A 16487-nucleotide genomic window follows, 5' to 3' on the forward strand; every position below is an offset into this window, starting at 1 on the left:
TACATACAGAATGCACAAAACAAACACTCAGAAGGGCCTAGGGTTTAAGGTGCTCAAAGGGCAAAGTTCTTGGACTAACAACTCAGTATTTGACAAAAATTTCTGGGAAAACTGAAAAGCAATCTGGGAGAAATTATCTAGACCAACATTTCACAAAATATATCAAGATAAGCTCCAAATATGAATATATTATTTAGATATTAAAGGTGATGGCATAACAAATTAAAGAGCAAAAAAGAAAGTTCCTTTCAGCTCTATGGAAAGGGGAAGTTTCATGACCAACAAAGGATAGAGAGGATCACAGAAGATAAGATAGACAAAATTCAAAATTCAGAACTTTTAAAGCTTTGAAGTAAGCTAATACAGTTAAAATTAAAAGGGAAACAGGTAAATAAAAAAATTTGCAGAAAATTTCTCTTATGGGTACCATTATCATAGTATCTAAGGAACTGATACATATCTATAAGAATAAGAGTCATTCCCCAATTGATAAATGGTCAAAGGATATGAAGAGGTAGTTTTTCAAGGAAGAAATCAACCAAGCTACCAATAGCTACAGGAAAATATGCCAGAAGTCACTAATAGTTATGGAAATGCAAATTAAAGCAATTCTGAGGTTCCATCTCACACCCATCAGATTGGCAAAGTTGACAAAAATGGAAAAAAGGCAAATGTCGGGCTTGTAGAAAAACAGGTACATTAGTGAGGACATGAACTGGTGCCACCATTCTGGAAAACAATTTAGAACTATGCTCCCAAAATAACTAAACTGTGCCACTATATGAGCAAGCAATACCACTACGAGGCCTTTACCTCAAAGAGATTAAAGAAAGAAGGAAAGGAACTGTATGTACAAAAATATTCACATCATCATTTTTGTAACAGCAAGAACTAGAAAGCAACAGGGTCTATCAAGGGGGAAATGGTAGAATAGATTACAGTATTTGAGTACAATGAACTATTATCATGCTGTAAGAAATGATGAAAAGGATGGTTTCAGAGAACTCTGGAAAGACTTGGAGGACCTGATACAGAGTGAAGCGGGCAGAACCAAGTGAACAATGTACATGTTAACAACATTAAAAGAAAAATAACTCTCTGAAATGTCATAAAAACTCTGATCAATGCAAAGGTCATCCATGATTCAGCATGCTAGCTCCTAAGAAGTGAGACTCAGGGTGCAGAATGAGATAAACTTTTTGGACACACCTACTGGAAAAATGAATTTTGCTTGACTATGCATGTCACAAGGATTTCCTCTTTCTTTTTTTAATGGTGGAGGACAGAAGTGAGGGACAAATTGACTTATGTTCACTAAAAATGCACACATATAAAATTTTTGAAAACAGAAGGAAGACCAGAAAGACTCACAGAAAAGCAGGTCAGCTTTGAAAATTATAGGCTGGATTTATTTTATATATTTTAAAGCAAGCTGTACATAAAGCTTTGCCATTTCATGTTTTCCTTTCTATTATGTAATATACATATGCTCATTTTGTTTGGTGTTTGAGTTCAAAAAAGAAGCAAATTTTTAAAACCAGCCAATGTACTTCCAGTTTCCTCTCCCTTGCCTTTACCCATATCTCTAGTGATGATATCCAGGGAAGAACAAGAGCCCAAATGCACCAAGGCTTCTCTGAAGTTCCCTCACTTGTTCTAAGGGCTGGACGGTCATCCCACAAGCATTCCTAAGCACCCACACAACAACAACCTCTGCAACTGTTCTTCTGAGGGTGGGCTGAGAAGAACAAGAACTCAGGGCCATTAAACAATTTCCTGCCCCTCCATCTAGGTCTCTACAATGAGGCATCAAGGCCCTTCTTCCATCAGCTGTTATTCCAAGATGCTAAATGGTCATGGGAGTTCCTGGGATTGGTGCTTATTTCCAAATATTGCCCCCTTCTATACTGTAACCACCACCACCCTGCCCAAAGCCTTTCCCAGTCTTCTTTACCACAGATTTATCTGCCACACAACCTGTTAACCTCACATTCTCTCAATGAAGGCCCTGAACAAGGAAGGCCTCCGACTGCACCAGACCAGCATATGACCCTTTCCAGTAAAGTTCTTTGCTCCCAACACTCCTATGTGGCAGAGAATGAACTAGTGCTGCCCAAAGGGGCATGGGCACAGGGGATGGGCTGCCTCAAGAGATGCTGGGCTCTCCATCTTTGGAGGACTCCCAACAGAGGCTGAATGACTAAATTTGTTGGGTATATGAGAGTGGAGATTCCCTCTGCATTTGAGTTGGCCTACTGATCATCTAAGTCCCTTCCAACCCTCAAACTATGACTGTACAGCATAACAATTATGTCTGTAAAATGAGGAGCTAGCTACAGAGACAAGCAGTGCCTTAGCCAGGGTCAGATCACTAGATTCAAGCCAGAAGTGTTTGACTTCAAGTCTGGGGATCTCCCCACGAACCCACACTGACTCACTCTCATCCAACTGGGGACTCCATGGATAAACTGCTGGTCTCAGAGTCAGGAAGACCTGAGTTTTAATCCCACCTCACCTACTAGCTGTGTGGCCCTGGGCAATGTCACTTGGACATCTGTATGCCTCAGTTTTCTCAACTACAAAGTGGGGGTAAATAACAATATCTCACAGGGTTGTTGTGAGGAAATGATTAAGTGAAGTAATATATGTAAATATATTAGCCCTTAAAAAGGGTTATTCTAAATATTAGCTACTATAATAACTGCTACTACTGTCCTAAATGGCAGCTGGATAGTGCAGTGGATAGAGCACTTGCAACTCATCTTCATGAGTTCAAATCTAGCCTCAGACACTTACTATATGTGTAACCCTGGGCAAGTGACTTAACTGTTTGCCTCAGTTTCCTTAACTATAAAATGAGCTAGAGAAGGAAATGGCAAACCACTCCAGAATCTTTGCCAAAAAAGACCCATGAAGAATCAGACACAATTGAAATGACTGAACAACAACTCTCCTAAACAACAAGAACCACAGTAATGGCTTATATTCTCTTCCCACTTTCCAATCTCTAACCACAAGCCAAGGCAGGTGAGAGGAAGACCAGGGGAGAGTCTCATCTAACACATCCACAGTGATGCAGAAAGGGAGTCTCTTGTCAAGAGACAGTAAAGATGTAGCTCTCACTCAAGTTTCATGATGTACTGTTTGTTATTCTGAGTTGAAGTGACAGAATCATGGCAGGTGGGTTTAAATCACCTCTAACATATGAGGTGTTTTAGCTTCTTAATCCTGGGAAATAGGGGGGCAAAGCTAAGATGGCAGAGTAGAAGCAGGGACCTGCTCAAGCTCTCCCCCAAAACCCCTCAAAAAACTTGTACAAAATAACTCTAAACAAATTCTAGAGCAGCAGAAGCCACAAATGACAGATGGAAGCAAATTTCCACCCCAAGACAATCTGGAAGATCAAAAGTAAGGATCTACCATGCCACCTGGGAGTGGAAAACAGTTTGGCATGGGACTTGCTGGTGCAGATGGAGCTGGAGCAGGCCTTAGGGGACTGAACTGCTGACAGCTGCTGCAGTTTTCAAACTTCTCAACCCACAAACACCAAAGACAGCTTTGAAGGTCAGTGGGAAGGGTCTCTCACCTGGCTGGCAGGGGAGGGTGGTACAGTCCAGTCCCAGCCTCAGCCCCACCCCTGCCATGGACCCAGTCACTGCTGAAGCAGAGGCTGGTTCTAGAGCACTCCACTTATTAAGTGCTCAAAAGTCAAGTAACTGGCTGGAAAAATGAGCAAATGGGAAAAAAGAAACAGATCACAGATTCTTATTTTCTCAGTGAAGAGGTATTTTCTTGCATCATTGGTGATAAAATCAAAACATACAACCAAAAGAAGACAACAAAGTCAAAGCTCCTGCATCCAAAGCCTCCAAGAAAAATAGGAATTGGCCTCAGACCATGGAAGAGCTCAAAAAGGATTCTGAAGATCAAGTAAGAGAAGTACAGGAAAAATTGGGAAGAGAAATGAAAGTGATGCAAGAAAATCATGAAAAACAAGTCAACAGCTTGCTAAAGGAAACCTCCAAAAATGCTGAAGAAAATAACAGCCTTAAAAACAGACTAACTCAAATGGCAAAAGAGTTCCAAAAAGCCAACAAGGAGAAGAATTCCTTAAAAAGCAGAATAGACCAAATGGAAAAAGAGATCCAAAAGCTCACTGAAGAAAATAATTCCTTCAAAATTAGAATGGAGCAAATGGAAGCTAATGACTTTATGAGAAATCGAGAAATTATAAAACAAAACTAAAAGAATGAAAATATAGAAGACAGTGTGAAGTATCTCACTGGAAAAACAACTGACATGGAAAATGGATCCAGGAGAGATAATGTTAAAATTACTGGACTACCTGAAAGTCTAGATCAAAAAGAGCCTTCAAGAAATTATCAAGGAAAACTGCCCTGATATTCTAGAACAAGAGGGTAAAATAGAAATGGAAAGACTCCACCAATCACCTCCTGAAAGAGATCCCAAAAGGAAAACTCCTAGAAATACTGTAGCCAAATTCCAGAGTTCCCGGGTCAAGGAGAAAATATTGCAAGCAGCTAGAAAAAAACAATTCCAATATCACAGAAACACAATCAGTACAACACAACCTTTAGCAGCTTCTACACTAAGGGACTGGAGGGCTTGGAATATGATATTCCATAGATCAAAGGAGATAGGATTAAAACCAAGAATCACCTACCCAGTAAAACTGAGTACAATACTTCAGAGGAAAAAATGGATCTTATTAAATAGAGGACTTCCAAGCACTCTTGTTGAAAGACCAGAGCTAAATAGAAAACCTGACTTTCAAATACAAGAATCAAGAAAAGTATGAAGAGGTAAAGAGGAAAGAGAAAGTGTAAGGGACTTATTTAAGTTGAACTCTTTACACTGGAGTTTATTGAGCAGGGGGATGACACAGTCAGAGACTTTTAAGGAAATCCCTTTGGTCATTGAATGGAGAATGGATTAGAATGGCAGAAAATGAAGGCAGGCAGCCCCCAAGAGCTATTGCCATAATCCAGGCCTGGGGTGATAAGGGATGCACCAGGGGAGTGGCTGCATCAGAGGAGAGGAAGGGGCAGACTCAAGAGATGTTGCAAAGGGGAAATTAATAGATTTTAGCAACAGATATGGGGTAGGGGGGAGACAGTAAGAGATAGTAAGGAGTTGAAGGCAATTCCTAGGTTGTGATCTTGATTAGGGGATGGCACAGCCCTCATCAGTAATAGGGAAATTTGGAAGGAGGAGGCCTGGGGGAAAGATAACAAGCATGGGTTTGGACATGCTGAATTTAAGAGGTCTGAGTTGAAAACAGTGTAATCAGTTGGCACATCCCTTCTGCTGTATCTCAAGAACCTCAGCACAGTTCATGAAGTACAGACAAGGAACTTCCAGTTACACTCTCAGGCTCCCAGGAAGGGTATGGTGGGACTCTATTCTCCCTCCTCTCCAAGATCCCCTGGTCTGAGGGCCATGACAAAAGATGAGAAGAAGGCACCTAGGTGGCACTGTGGATACAGCGCCAGCCCTGGGGTCAGGGGCACCAGAATTCCAATCCAGCCTTAGATACTCACTAGCTGTGTCACTCTGGGCAGGTCATTTAATCCTGACTGCCTCGTGTGCACTCCAGCTCAAGCACACACAAAGGAGGAGATCTCATTCCTCACCTTGCTTAGTGATCTGGAAAGTTTTCTTGCTACACAGAACGACAGCCTGGAGCATCTCGTGGGGAGAGACGTGTGCTTTGAAGTTGCGCGGGTTCCATAGTTTCCTCATCAGTTCTCCAAAGCGCTGCACCAGTAAGAACATGATGTCACCAGGAGGACGCTTGATATTCTTGTAGTTCTCTTCTTCCAGGAAATAGTTGCGGAGAGGTGGGACATTGGACAGCGCCTAGAACCCAAACATCCGGGGTCAGCCTGGAAAGATTCTGCAGCACTTCCAAAGGATGACGGCTCTGCTTACCCGAGAGCTTACAAACCAATTTGTGACCGTCCCCAAAAGGGTAAAAAATAAATCAGCCCCTAGGGAGAAGTCTCATTTATTCACTGGCACTCTAAGCTACGAAGGAAGATGAAAGACTGCCACTTCCCCTGCCTCAGAGAGCCCACTCGAGGGAATGTGTGTCCCAGAGCTATTGGGGACATGAGCACTGGATGTAGGCTGTCACCTTTGCCCCCCTTCCACTACCCTCCAGAGGCAAGGAGAGCTAAGATAGGGGTGCCAATGAGCACTGCCTCATGGGAACTAGGAGGAGCACAGGCACAAAAATTCTCTAAAACCCAGGAAAATGCCTCTCTTTCACATGGAACCCTTCCATCAAGCTCAGGTTCTCTGACCAACCTAAGACTGTGAGTAAAGTAAGGAGAGGGTCATAACTCAACCTTGTTAAGTCCCTTAAGAACCAGAAGGGCTGGGGCCTTCCAAACAGAGCTGCACCCACCAAGACATGGAGTCCCTTATCAGCACCCCAACTTCCTTCCCACATGTGACGACTCTCTTTACTCTCAGCTTGCTTTCTTTTGGTGAAACCTCCTGGCTTCTGTGACTGTGACTTACCAATGCTTTAGCTACACTTTGTGACCTGTTTCCTATCAATGAATGCACTTCAGCTGAAATGAATGCAAATTATCAATAAGGGATCAAAGCTGGAAGGGACATTAGAGGCCATCAAGGGCTTTGCCCAAAGTAACAGACTGAGCATCACAGGAGATCTGAACCAAGATCTCTGGACAATTCTTCCCACTCTGTCAGCCACACTCAGTCAATGCTGGTACAATCACCAACTTAGACGATTGTTTTGGAGAGTGATGTGGCAGTGAGCCAGGGAGTGACAAGAATAATGACCACCTTCCGTGTGAGGAAAGGAATGAGCATTTATTAACCTGGAAAACAACACTTTTCAAGTATTATCTCGTTTGATCCCTACAACAATCCTGGGAGGTAGGTGCTATTATGATCCTCATTTTACAGTTGAAGAAACTGAGGCAGACAAAGGTTAAGTGACTCACCCAAAGTTACAGCTAGAAAGTGTCTGAGGCCACATTTGAACCCACATCTTCTTGACTCCAGGCCCAGCACTCTATCCAGTGACCCACCTAGTGCCTGTGACAGCATAATTCCATTGTTGGACCTGTGTCCTCACAGTATTATCAAAAACAACCCAAAATGGGCTATCTGTTCAAAGATTTTCACAGCCACATTAAACATTATTACAAAAAAGTGAAGTAACCTAAATGTCCAGAAAAAGAGGAGTGGTCAGCTGAACTGCAGCCCAATAATGTACCATCATTACCAAGGGGCAGCAGGCAGAGGAGAGTGTGCTTGCCCTTGAGTCAGGGGAGCTGGCTTTGAGTCCCACTTCTGGGCTGTATAATCTGGGTGGAATCACTAGGTTATAAATGGACTAAGATGTGTACTGATGGACCCTGTTTCCATATCACTGAAATGACAAAGGCCCGCCATACTGATGTGCTGACATTAATATAATGGAATAGTATAATACAATAAAAAAATGACCAAATGAGGAATGGAAAGAAATCTGGAAAGGCCTTTATGAAAGATGAAGACGAAAAGAAGGTGTATTAGAAGAAAAGAAAGAAGTGAAGGGGAATGGGCAGAGACAAAAATGTGGCTGTTAAGGTCATGCTTTAAGCACCAAAATTAATGACTTTAAATGTAGTTCCTAACAAGCTGAATCCTATCACTGTTCACTATGAAGTCTGGAAATGTTCAGGGTCTCCACTTCCAGCTCTCTGTCGACCCCCACTGGCCAAGGCTAGCGTCTGCAGGAAAGAGAAGCAGCTCATACTATCCCCAGGAAATTCCTCCCCCATCTCAGGCTCCCAGGGGAAAATCCTGCCTGATCCTGGACTTGGGCCCTCAGCTTCTCCCCCTTTAAGTCAAAAAGTTAAAGGGCAGGTTATTTTGGGTGCCTTTCTCTGAGCTGCCCCATGGCATCTCTCTTGAAAGGGAAAGGAGGAGCAAGGTAACCATCAAGGGCTAGACCAGAGGGAGCCTACATTCTACTCCAACTCTTTCGATTTTCTGATTCTGTGACTTTGTGTACTGAAATCAAGTGAAATGTCAATAATTACCCAACAAATATAATTACATTCACACTAAGGTTAAGTTTCTAATGCATTAGCTATTTTTTAAGTAGTAGTGAGGCAAGAGTAAGTTAACATCTCACACTCAGGACAATCTGAGGTTCCATAACCAAGACACTGAGTCATCTCTGGTCATCACCTTGATGTCATCAGGAAATTCCCAGATCCATTCTGCTCAGCCTGATTTAGCAGCATGGTAGGAGAAGTGATTGTAGCAGCAACAGCAGCAGTAAGAGTCAACAACTCTAGAATGCTTACAAAAGCACTCTCCTAAAGAGAGCGCTATGACATGGACAGTACAAACATTATGTACCCCAATTTACAACTGAAAAAGTCAAGGCTGAGAGAGGTTAAAGGGTTTGTCCAAAGTCCCATAATTAAGGAGTACTGGGGAACAGACCTCATTGCAGGTCTCGAGGAGGGACCAAGCAAAGCGCCACAGGCCACAGGCTCAGAAGACTCTCACCAATGGCCCAGTGGGCCAATGAAAGAGTGTATTCCCTGGTCAAGCCTCGTGTATGGTCAGACAGTCCTAGCAGCGAGGCCAGAACCATGGTGAGGTCCTTCTCTCACCTGACTCCAAAGTTAACTTCTCCTTTACAAAGTCTTACTCCTGGCCCTACCTGAAGCACGGCATTGGCATAGTCATTAGCCTTGATATTATTCAGTCCCACGATACCAGGCAGGTATGTGGTACCATCATAAGCCCGAGACAGCTTGGCCTGCTTGTCCAAGTTTGAAATCTGCTGCTTGGTGAACGTGGGCTTCAAGACATACTGCAAAGAGAAATATAAAATCAGCAAAGGTATAATCTTCCTTAAAATCAGTAGGGGCTCAAAAGACCCCTCAATGTTTTTCCCTAACAAAGAAGGACCTGGTAAGAAGAGACAGCTATCATAGCTGTATCTTCAAATCACAGCACCCCAAAGAAGGCTTCCACCAGGGCTGGTGATTTATCACTGAAGCAAGTTCTTAATTATGATAAGAGCACATTTATAGAGTGCTCTAGGGTTTGCAAAACACTTTACATGTGTTTTCTCACTTAATCGTTCAAACAACCCTATGTGGGAGGTAGTTTGAGTATCCTCATTTTCAAATGAAGAAATGGAGGCAGAGATGCTAACTTAGCCCAGATCATACAGCTAATTAAAAGCCTGAGGCAGGATTTGAACTCAAGTGATCCTGACTCCAAATCCAGCACTTTGTCTAGCACATCACCTTGCAGTCTTCATGAGCTCAAATGCTAACCTTCACTTCAACAAGATAAATTAACTTATTTTCAGAGAATATTTTTCCACGTCATGGCCTAGCATGATGTTGATCTTCCTCAGTCCCATCAGCAACATTAAATTATGTGGAATCTTAATTCCACATCACACAAGCCACAAATTCCCAGGATTCCAACATCTGGATACCAATTGTATCCATTTCCTCACACATTAAAGATGATGCCCCAAGGCCATGTGGGTTCCATCTAGGACATGGAGGTAAGTTGGTACACAAGGGAAATGACCTCTGTCAACCCAAAGAGACTTGACACCCTTCACAGTGACACATACGGTGATGTCCTCCAGTGAGGAGTCAATGATTTCGTAGTTGTCTGGAAGGCAGTAAAATTTGAGGGTGTGCAGGTTAAGGAAAACATGATGGCTGAACTGGACACTGTGAATGTAGGCGTGAGACTTCAACCCTCGTCCTGGGGGGAAGAAGGAAAGGACGTTAAAGTAGGGGATTTGGCAAAACAACTTCAAGGGGCCGATTCCCCCAGGTCTCCTCAATATTAGCACGTTGCGCTCAGTAACAAAAAAACATTATTCTATCCCCAATTGTAGACAGAACCCAGAGAGGAATTCCCCATGGTTTAGTATTCAGAAAAATCAATTCCTTTCTATAGATTTCTAACCCCCCACCTCTGCCACAGAAATACTGTGAAAGCATTCCTTGGCACAGGGGAAAGGTGGGGAATAGGCCTACCTTCCTCCTAGCCCCGATCTCTCACCAAAATACTATGGTCCTGTATTTCCAACTTACACTGTTTATAACCTTCCACTTAACAGATTTAAAACAAGATTCTTCATCCCTTTCCAATATCAGTCTCATTCCCCAACTTCCATTTTTCCAATAGTAAAACCTTTCTGCGTAATTCTTAAGCTAGAAAGCTTAAAATCCTCTTTGACTTTCCATTCTCCATTCAGAACAAATCTTACCAAGTCCCATCACTTCTTCCTTTGAAAGAGTCCCTTCTCTGAGAAAATTATACATAGAAACAGCCACACTGTGCAAGGACTGTTTTTGATAGACTTAGTCCTTCACAGTAATGCAAGGACCTAAAACATTTCCAAAGGACTCATGATGCACAACGCCATCCACATCCAGAGAAAGAACTGTGGAGTCAGAATGCAGTATGAAGCAGACTATTTTCTTTCTGTTATGTTTTGTTTTTCTCATGGTTTCTCCCATTTATTTCAATTCTTCTATGCAACATGACTACCATGAAAATGTGTTTAATAGGGATGTATGTATAGAGTCCATCTTGGTGAGGCAGGGGGAGAAAATCTGGAACTTATGGAAGTGATTGTTAAAAACTGAAAACAAATAAATTAATAAATTTGGGGAAAAAAAGAAATATCCCCTCCTTTCCATTCCTGTACTCTCATCACCCTGGTCTCAAACACCTGCTGATCTCCAAGCTGGTCTCTGACTCTCATCTGTGCACATACTGCCACAAGAGTCATTGGACATAAACATTATGCTCTTTATGCCATTTCCAGGCCTCCAACCTACAGTGGCTCCCTACTACCCTCTCATCAGGCTGAAACTCCTCCACCTGGCTCTTAGTCAATGGAAGCTACAGAGGCCATTTTTCACACTCTCTTTACCCTCAGTCTCTAACAGTGCCTGCTATACAGAGGTGCTTAATAAATGCCTGGTGCATTAAGCTGGATTGAATGCCCTCCATGAACTGCCCTCTGCAGTATCCAACCTTATCTTATTTCTATAGAAATCTGTAAGTATCCAACCTTATCTCCCTTCATTCCCCTATCCAGACTATCTGTTAATCATTTCCCCAGAATACATCACATTCATCTCTCTCAGGCCCTTGTTTGAGCTGGTTTCCATATGACCTGTGTAATTCCTTCCCTGTCCTGAAAGTTGAGCCTAAAGCCAAACTCATGCGGTCACAGCTCAGGACAGCCAATCCCTTCTATGAGGACGCAGTCCAGTGGCTCAACACTGCTCAGGTCAGTATGCCATGACCCACTGCCTGGCCTCCTAAGCTCCTTGGGGGGAGCAAGCACGTCTTTTAGTTCTTTCAGAAGAATGCTAGGATAAAAACCTGGCAAAAGACTGAGCAGAAGTACTCAAGCTCATCACTAGAATGGCTAAGAGAGGTTCCTCCACAAAGGGATCCTCAGCAAAGCCATTACCTATTTTTCAGAAAACTCAGGCCAATAGTCCCAAAGGTACTAGAAAGGACTGCTAAAAACACCTGTGTTCCTTTTGGTGGGCCTTGATCTGCCACCACGACAGAGAAGTTCTAGGTCTGACAAGGTATATTTACCCTGAAAGTATTTGCCACACACCAGGCAGGCGTATGCATTGATGTGTGAAAGCGAAATGGAGCAGAGTTTTTCAAAATCAAAGTCCAGGACACTCCTAAAAGACAAGAGGAAAACAATTAACAGGAATGAAAAAATATTAAGCCAAAGCTGAGGTCCTCTAGGACCTGTGTTACTTCAGGGAAGGTCACAAATCTGTTGCTATTGCTATGTGGCGTGTACTCTAGACCACAAATCTGCTCTACACATGGCCCCTCCTGTCCAATCATACACTGAGCCTCCATAACAGACCCACCCCCTACTCCAATCTACCAGGTGCCAAGGCACCTGGACCAGATACACGGGGCAGTCCTCTATGCCTGCTGCTATCATAACAAGCTGAAAGAGGGTCTCCCTGGGCTGGTCTCTTCATCTTTAAAATGAGAAGACCACACAAAATGGGCTTCTGAGCCCTCTCCAGTTGTAGACTCATGATCTCTTATGGTTCTATGACCCGTGTATCCAATGTGCAAGGATACGTCTCCTCCCTGGGCCTTGTTGTCCTCATCTATAAATAAAGTGGCTGGCTACTCCAGGACCCCTAACTCCAGACTGATGATCAAAGAGTAGCACAAGATTTGAAATTAAATAAAAAGGATCTCATTGTTGTTCGATTGTGCCCCCTAATTAAGACAGATCTGGGGGCAAGAGGGAAAGGGAATAAAGGAAGTATCAAAGGTGCTATATTAGGCACTAAGGACACAAAGAAGATACAGTCCCTCCTCCTCTCAAAGCATTTAACTACTGGGAGTATATGATGCTTTGCAGAATTATGGCAGAGGTCAAACAAAGAAAGATGGTGGAGAGGCCTTTCAGAAAAGCTGGGGGAAATCACCAACAGCTGGGAGGATGAGAAGATGCCAGTTCTGTTAGGCCCTGAAGGAAGATAACAGTTTCAAGAAATAAAAAGAGGACCTGGAGACAGTGGCATTACAACAGGGGCAAAGGAGGAGGGGAGAGTGGCATTTATGGTGAAGCCCAGAACAAGACACAGATCACAAATGAGGATAGCAAGGGCATATTTCACACACCTGAGGATTTTTTAATATGTATGCAAAGTAGTGGTGAGCATGAGAAATAAGAGACTCCACTCACTCTTATCACTGGTACTTTGTTCTCATTTTCTGATACATCATTCAAATCCACCAAACACTCATCAGCTTTTGGATGAACCCCAGGGTCTGTAAACGATCCACATTCCCCATCTCTATCAAAGCTAAAAGCCCATTTCCTTTATGTTCTGGGTCAGGCGCACGTCCACTCTTCCACAAAGTGGGCTGTAAAGTAGAGCAGAGACAAATCTTCTGCTGCCCAAAGGAGCTCTACTGTCTGTCAATAATTACAGACAGCGTGCAGCCCAAAAGGCTTTCAGGATGTTTTTTATGTTTTTCCAGACCAGCCTTAATGCTGTCTTCTGACCAACAATGTTCTTTTTGCCCAATAAACCCGACTTTTCTCTGCTTCACTGACCTGTTAATGGTGTCCAAGTAGGGGCAATGGCGGCTCCTTCGATCCTCAGCATCTAAGCGTCCATATCGCACTAAAAAGAGAATGCAAAATTACAACAAAGGTCAGTGATAGGCAGAAAACAAAGAAGGGGGAAACCAGAGGCTCTGAGGTCAGCGCAACAGCCGCGTCAAACAGAGAACCTTGCAGCACCTCCTAGGAAAGGAAATCAGGAGCTACTGAATAGGGACTGGGGTCCTGGAATGAGAATGTAACCTCTTCCAGCCACACCCCACCAAGGGGAATCTAAGGTCAGTGGTACCTCATCACCTCTCACCATCATCTAATGGCATTTGAACTGGGCCAGGGCACAGGCCTCTGACCTCTACCATCCATCCTCCACAGAACTGCTAAACCATCTTCCTCCTGCACAAGTCACCCACAGGGCACAGTAAGAACTGGAAGGACCCTTGGAAGCAATTAGGTCCAATCCCTTCATCTTACAGATAAGGAAAGTGAAGCCTCAAAGTGCATCAGTGACTTGTGCTGGGTCACATAGCTCGTATGTCTGCACCAGGATCTGAATTCAGATCTCTCTGACTCTAAATCCAGTGCCCCAGCTACAATATGCTGCCTCCATCAAAATTTTTTACTGGTTCCTCAGGGCCTATTGGATAAAATCCAATTCTTAGCTTCTAATATAAGGCTGTCCAGAATCTTACTCCAACTTACTTTAACCTGATCAATTTTATTTCATTCTACTTCCTTTACGATCCATCCGAACTAGAACATATTACCTTCTCCTGTTGAAAAAATGTTCTTACGAGCCCAGCTCTGGTGGCCTCTGTTTATTACAGACTTCCCTATCCTCCCAACTAGAAGGTCTTCTCTCCACAAATTTCTTATAGCATTCTATCTAAATGCTTCCTTGGCCCTCGTCACACCCTTTCTTATATAGATGTACTCTTCATCCATCCCCACCCTTAAGAGTATCTAATCTAGGAAGCGAGGTGGCACGAGGGACCTGTCAAGCCTGGGAGCCAAGTTCAAATCCTAATTCAGACCCTAACAGTGACCCTGGGCAGGTCATTTAACCTCTCAGCCTCAGTTTCCTCATCTGTAAAATGAAATAATAGCACCTGATTGTTTCGTCATGGGACTGTTGTGTCAAACAAATTAACGTTTGTACACTACTTTCTGCAAACCTTTAAATGATTTACACACACTTTTTTTCCTTATATGTTAAATCTCCTCAAAAGAATATACGCTACCTGAAAGCAAGGACTTTTATTTCTGTCATTGACCCCCAGAACACAATACTGTGCCTGGCACATAGTAAGTGTTTAATAAATGTTTGTTGCTTGAGCTGAATTAAAGTGACGATAATAATACTAAGAGTGAAAAGTAAAAAAAGATCACATTAGATAATGCTATAAAAGTGGAGAGAACTCTGGTTCTGGAATCAGAAGATCTGGAGTCAAGTCCTATCTATGAGGTTTACTACCTGTATATCATATTCCAAGTCACTCAACCTCCCTGATCCTCAGTTTCCCCTTCTATAAATGAGAGTAAACTGGACAGGCCTCTGAGATCCCCGCTTGACCTATGATCTATGATGGTTTTTAAGGACAAAAGAAAAGGTAATTTTTTTTAACACGCCTTTAGTTACAATGCAATGTATTCAACGCTGAGCACACAAAAATAGAAGAGTCCCTTATCCTCAGAGGGAGCTTACATTTTGCTGCAGGACACAACTTTTTTTGGCGTCGAAATTCCCAACATCCATCTAGCTCTAATATACGTTCTCTAAGAGAGCCTACATTAAGAGACTAGCCCACAGTCCCCCAGGGCCAGGATCAGAGGGACCTGAGCTTCCCGACTTCAAGTCTAGCGTTCCTCCTCTCCCATGTACACAAACAAGTAAGGAAAAAGTAAAACTGTCGAAAATCGATCACTAGCAAAGACAGGAAGGCACGGGGGCCAGAACCCTGGAGGGAATATGTGGCTGAAGGCAGAGAACACAGGGAAGGCTTAGGGTGGGCTGCACCCAAGCCCCGGCGCTGAGACGGGCAGGATGTCACCCCAACTTTGGTCAAGGTTCCGTTCAAGCGGACACTATCCGAGGCCCCTTTGGACTGCGCCACCTGACCAGGACCTTCCTCTCCTCCCTGACATCCCTCTGGATTTAAATTGCACGTGGTTAGCGGGTAATGACGTAGCCGGGCAGGGCAGTTTCCCCACCCCGAGAACCGGGCAGGGAGCAAGCACTTGCTGGCCCTCAGTTTCCCCATCTGGACAAAAAAGGGGAAAGGATGGCCGTCCTCAGAGGCTCTTTCCAGCTCCGGGCTGGCAAGATGGGGATGGAGATGGGGATGGAGATGGGGATGGGGGACGCCCCGGTCCCGGCCCCGCGCACCTCGCACCTCCCGCTCCGGCTCCGAGTCCTCGTCGGCCTCGCGCTCCCGCTTTACGCGCGAACCCACTAGCGGCGGCGCGGGCACGAGCGCGGGCACGCTCCCGCCCGAGGAGTCTCGCGCCGCGGGCTCCGAGTTCCGTTCCCGTTTCACGCGCACCGGGCTCCCCCGAGACCCCATGCCGTCCGAATCCCGCTCCCTCTCCCGTTTCGACCGACTGGAGCTGCTCCGGGACTCCGCATCCCGCTTGCCCCGGGCGGAGCTCCGCGTCTCCCTTTTCGAACGGCTAGACATCCCCTCCGGCCACCGGCCCCCGCCGCCTCTCCGCGCAGGCGCAGAGGTCTCACTCGCGGTGCCGCGCCTGCGCAGCACAGCTGGCCAATCAGCCGCAGCGCTTCTGGCCAATCCGCTGCAACGTCTGTTCGAGGGTTCTAGCGCTGTGGCCCGCATCTACAAACCTGCTTCCCAGGCTTCCGTGTGTGACTCTTGGATGCTCTCATTGGTTCCCGCCCCACCGCTCCGGACGCTGAATGGGCCAATCATCTTCATCATCCACAGTTTCTTATTTAAAGGGCCAGATAGCCCTTAAGTGGCCCAAGATGCTGGGGTAACATCATAGGACTGGAGAAATTTTTACTTAGGTTGATGAGGCATAATGGAATGATGCTGTCCTGTCCCTCAAAGGCTGCGATGGAGGCAGCGAAAACATCCCATTGCCCAATTTTTTAAAAATAATTTTGATTTATGTTTTCTCTTTCTAACATCACTATTTTAACAGCCCCTCCCCTCCCTGAGAGCCATCCCGTATGACAAATAGTACTTTAAGTATGGGAAAAAAAAGTCAACAGACTGATTGACAAATAAAGGTATTCATTTGGAAAATGAGAAAATTAAGCATATGACATGAAAACAGAAACCAAAAAAAAAAAAAA

At 44.3% G+C, this 16487-nt stretch overlaps 1 protein-coding gene across 2 annotated transcripts in view; it reads right to left on the minus strand.

The window, feature by feature from the left end:
- Positions 1 to 16487, minus strand: part of USP39 (ubiquitin specific peptidase 39) — a 35026-nt gene extending 18539 nt beyond the window's left edge. For both annotated transcript variants that reach the window (XM_072636962.1, XM_072636961.1), the window contains exons 1-6: positions 15558 to 16487; positions 13166 to 13235; positions 11659 to 11753; positions 9656 to 9792; positions 8720 to 8872; positions 5655 to 5880 (exon numbers count right to left, since the gene is read on the minus strand). In XM_072636962.1, coding sequence (XP_072493063.1) covers positions 5655 to 5880; positions 8720 to 8872; positions 9656 to 9792; positions 11659 to 11753; positions 13166 to 13235; positions 15558 to 16005 — 1129 coding nt within the window. In that variant the 5' untranslated portion in view covers positions 16006 to 16487. The remainder of the gene's footprint in view (positions 1 to 5654; positions 5881 to 8719; positions 8873 to 9655; positions 9793 to 11658; positions 11754 to 13165; positions 13236 to 15557) is intronic.

This window comes from Notamacropus eugenii, chromosome 1 (assembly GCF_028372415.1).
Source record: "Notamacropus eugenii isolate mMacEug1 chromosome 1, mMacEug1.pri_v2, whole genome shotgun sequence".
NCBI lineage: Eukaryota > Metazoa > Chordata > Mammalia > Diprotodontia > Macropodidae > Notamacropus > Notamacropus eugenii.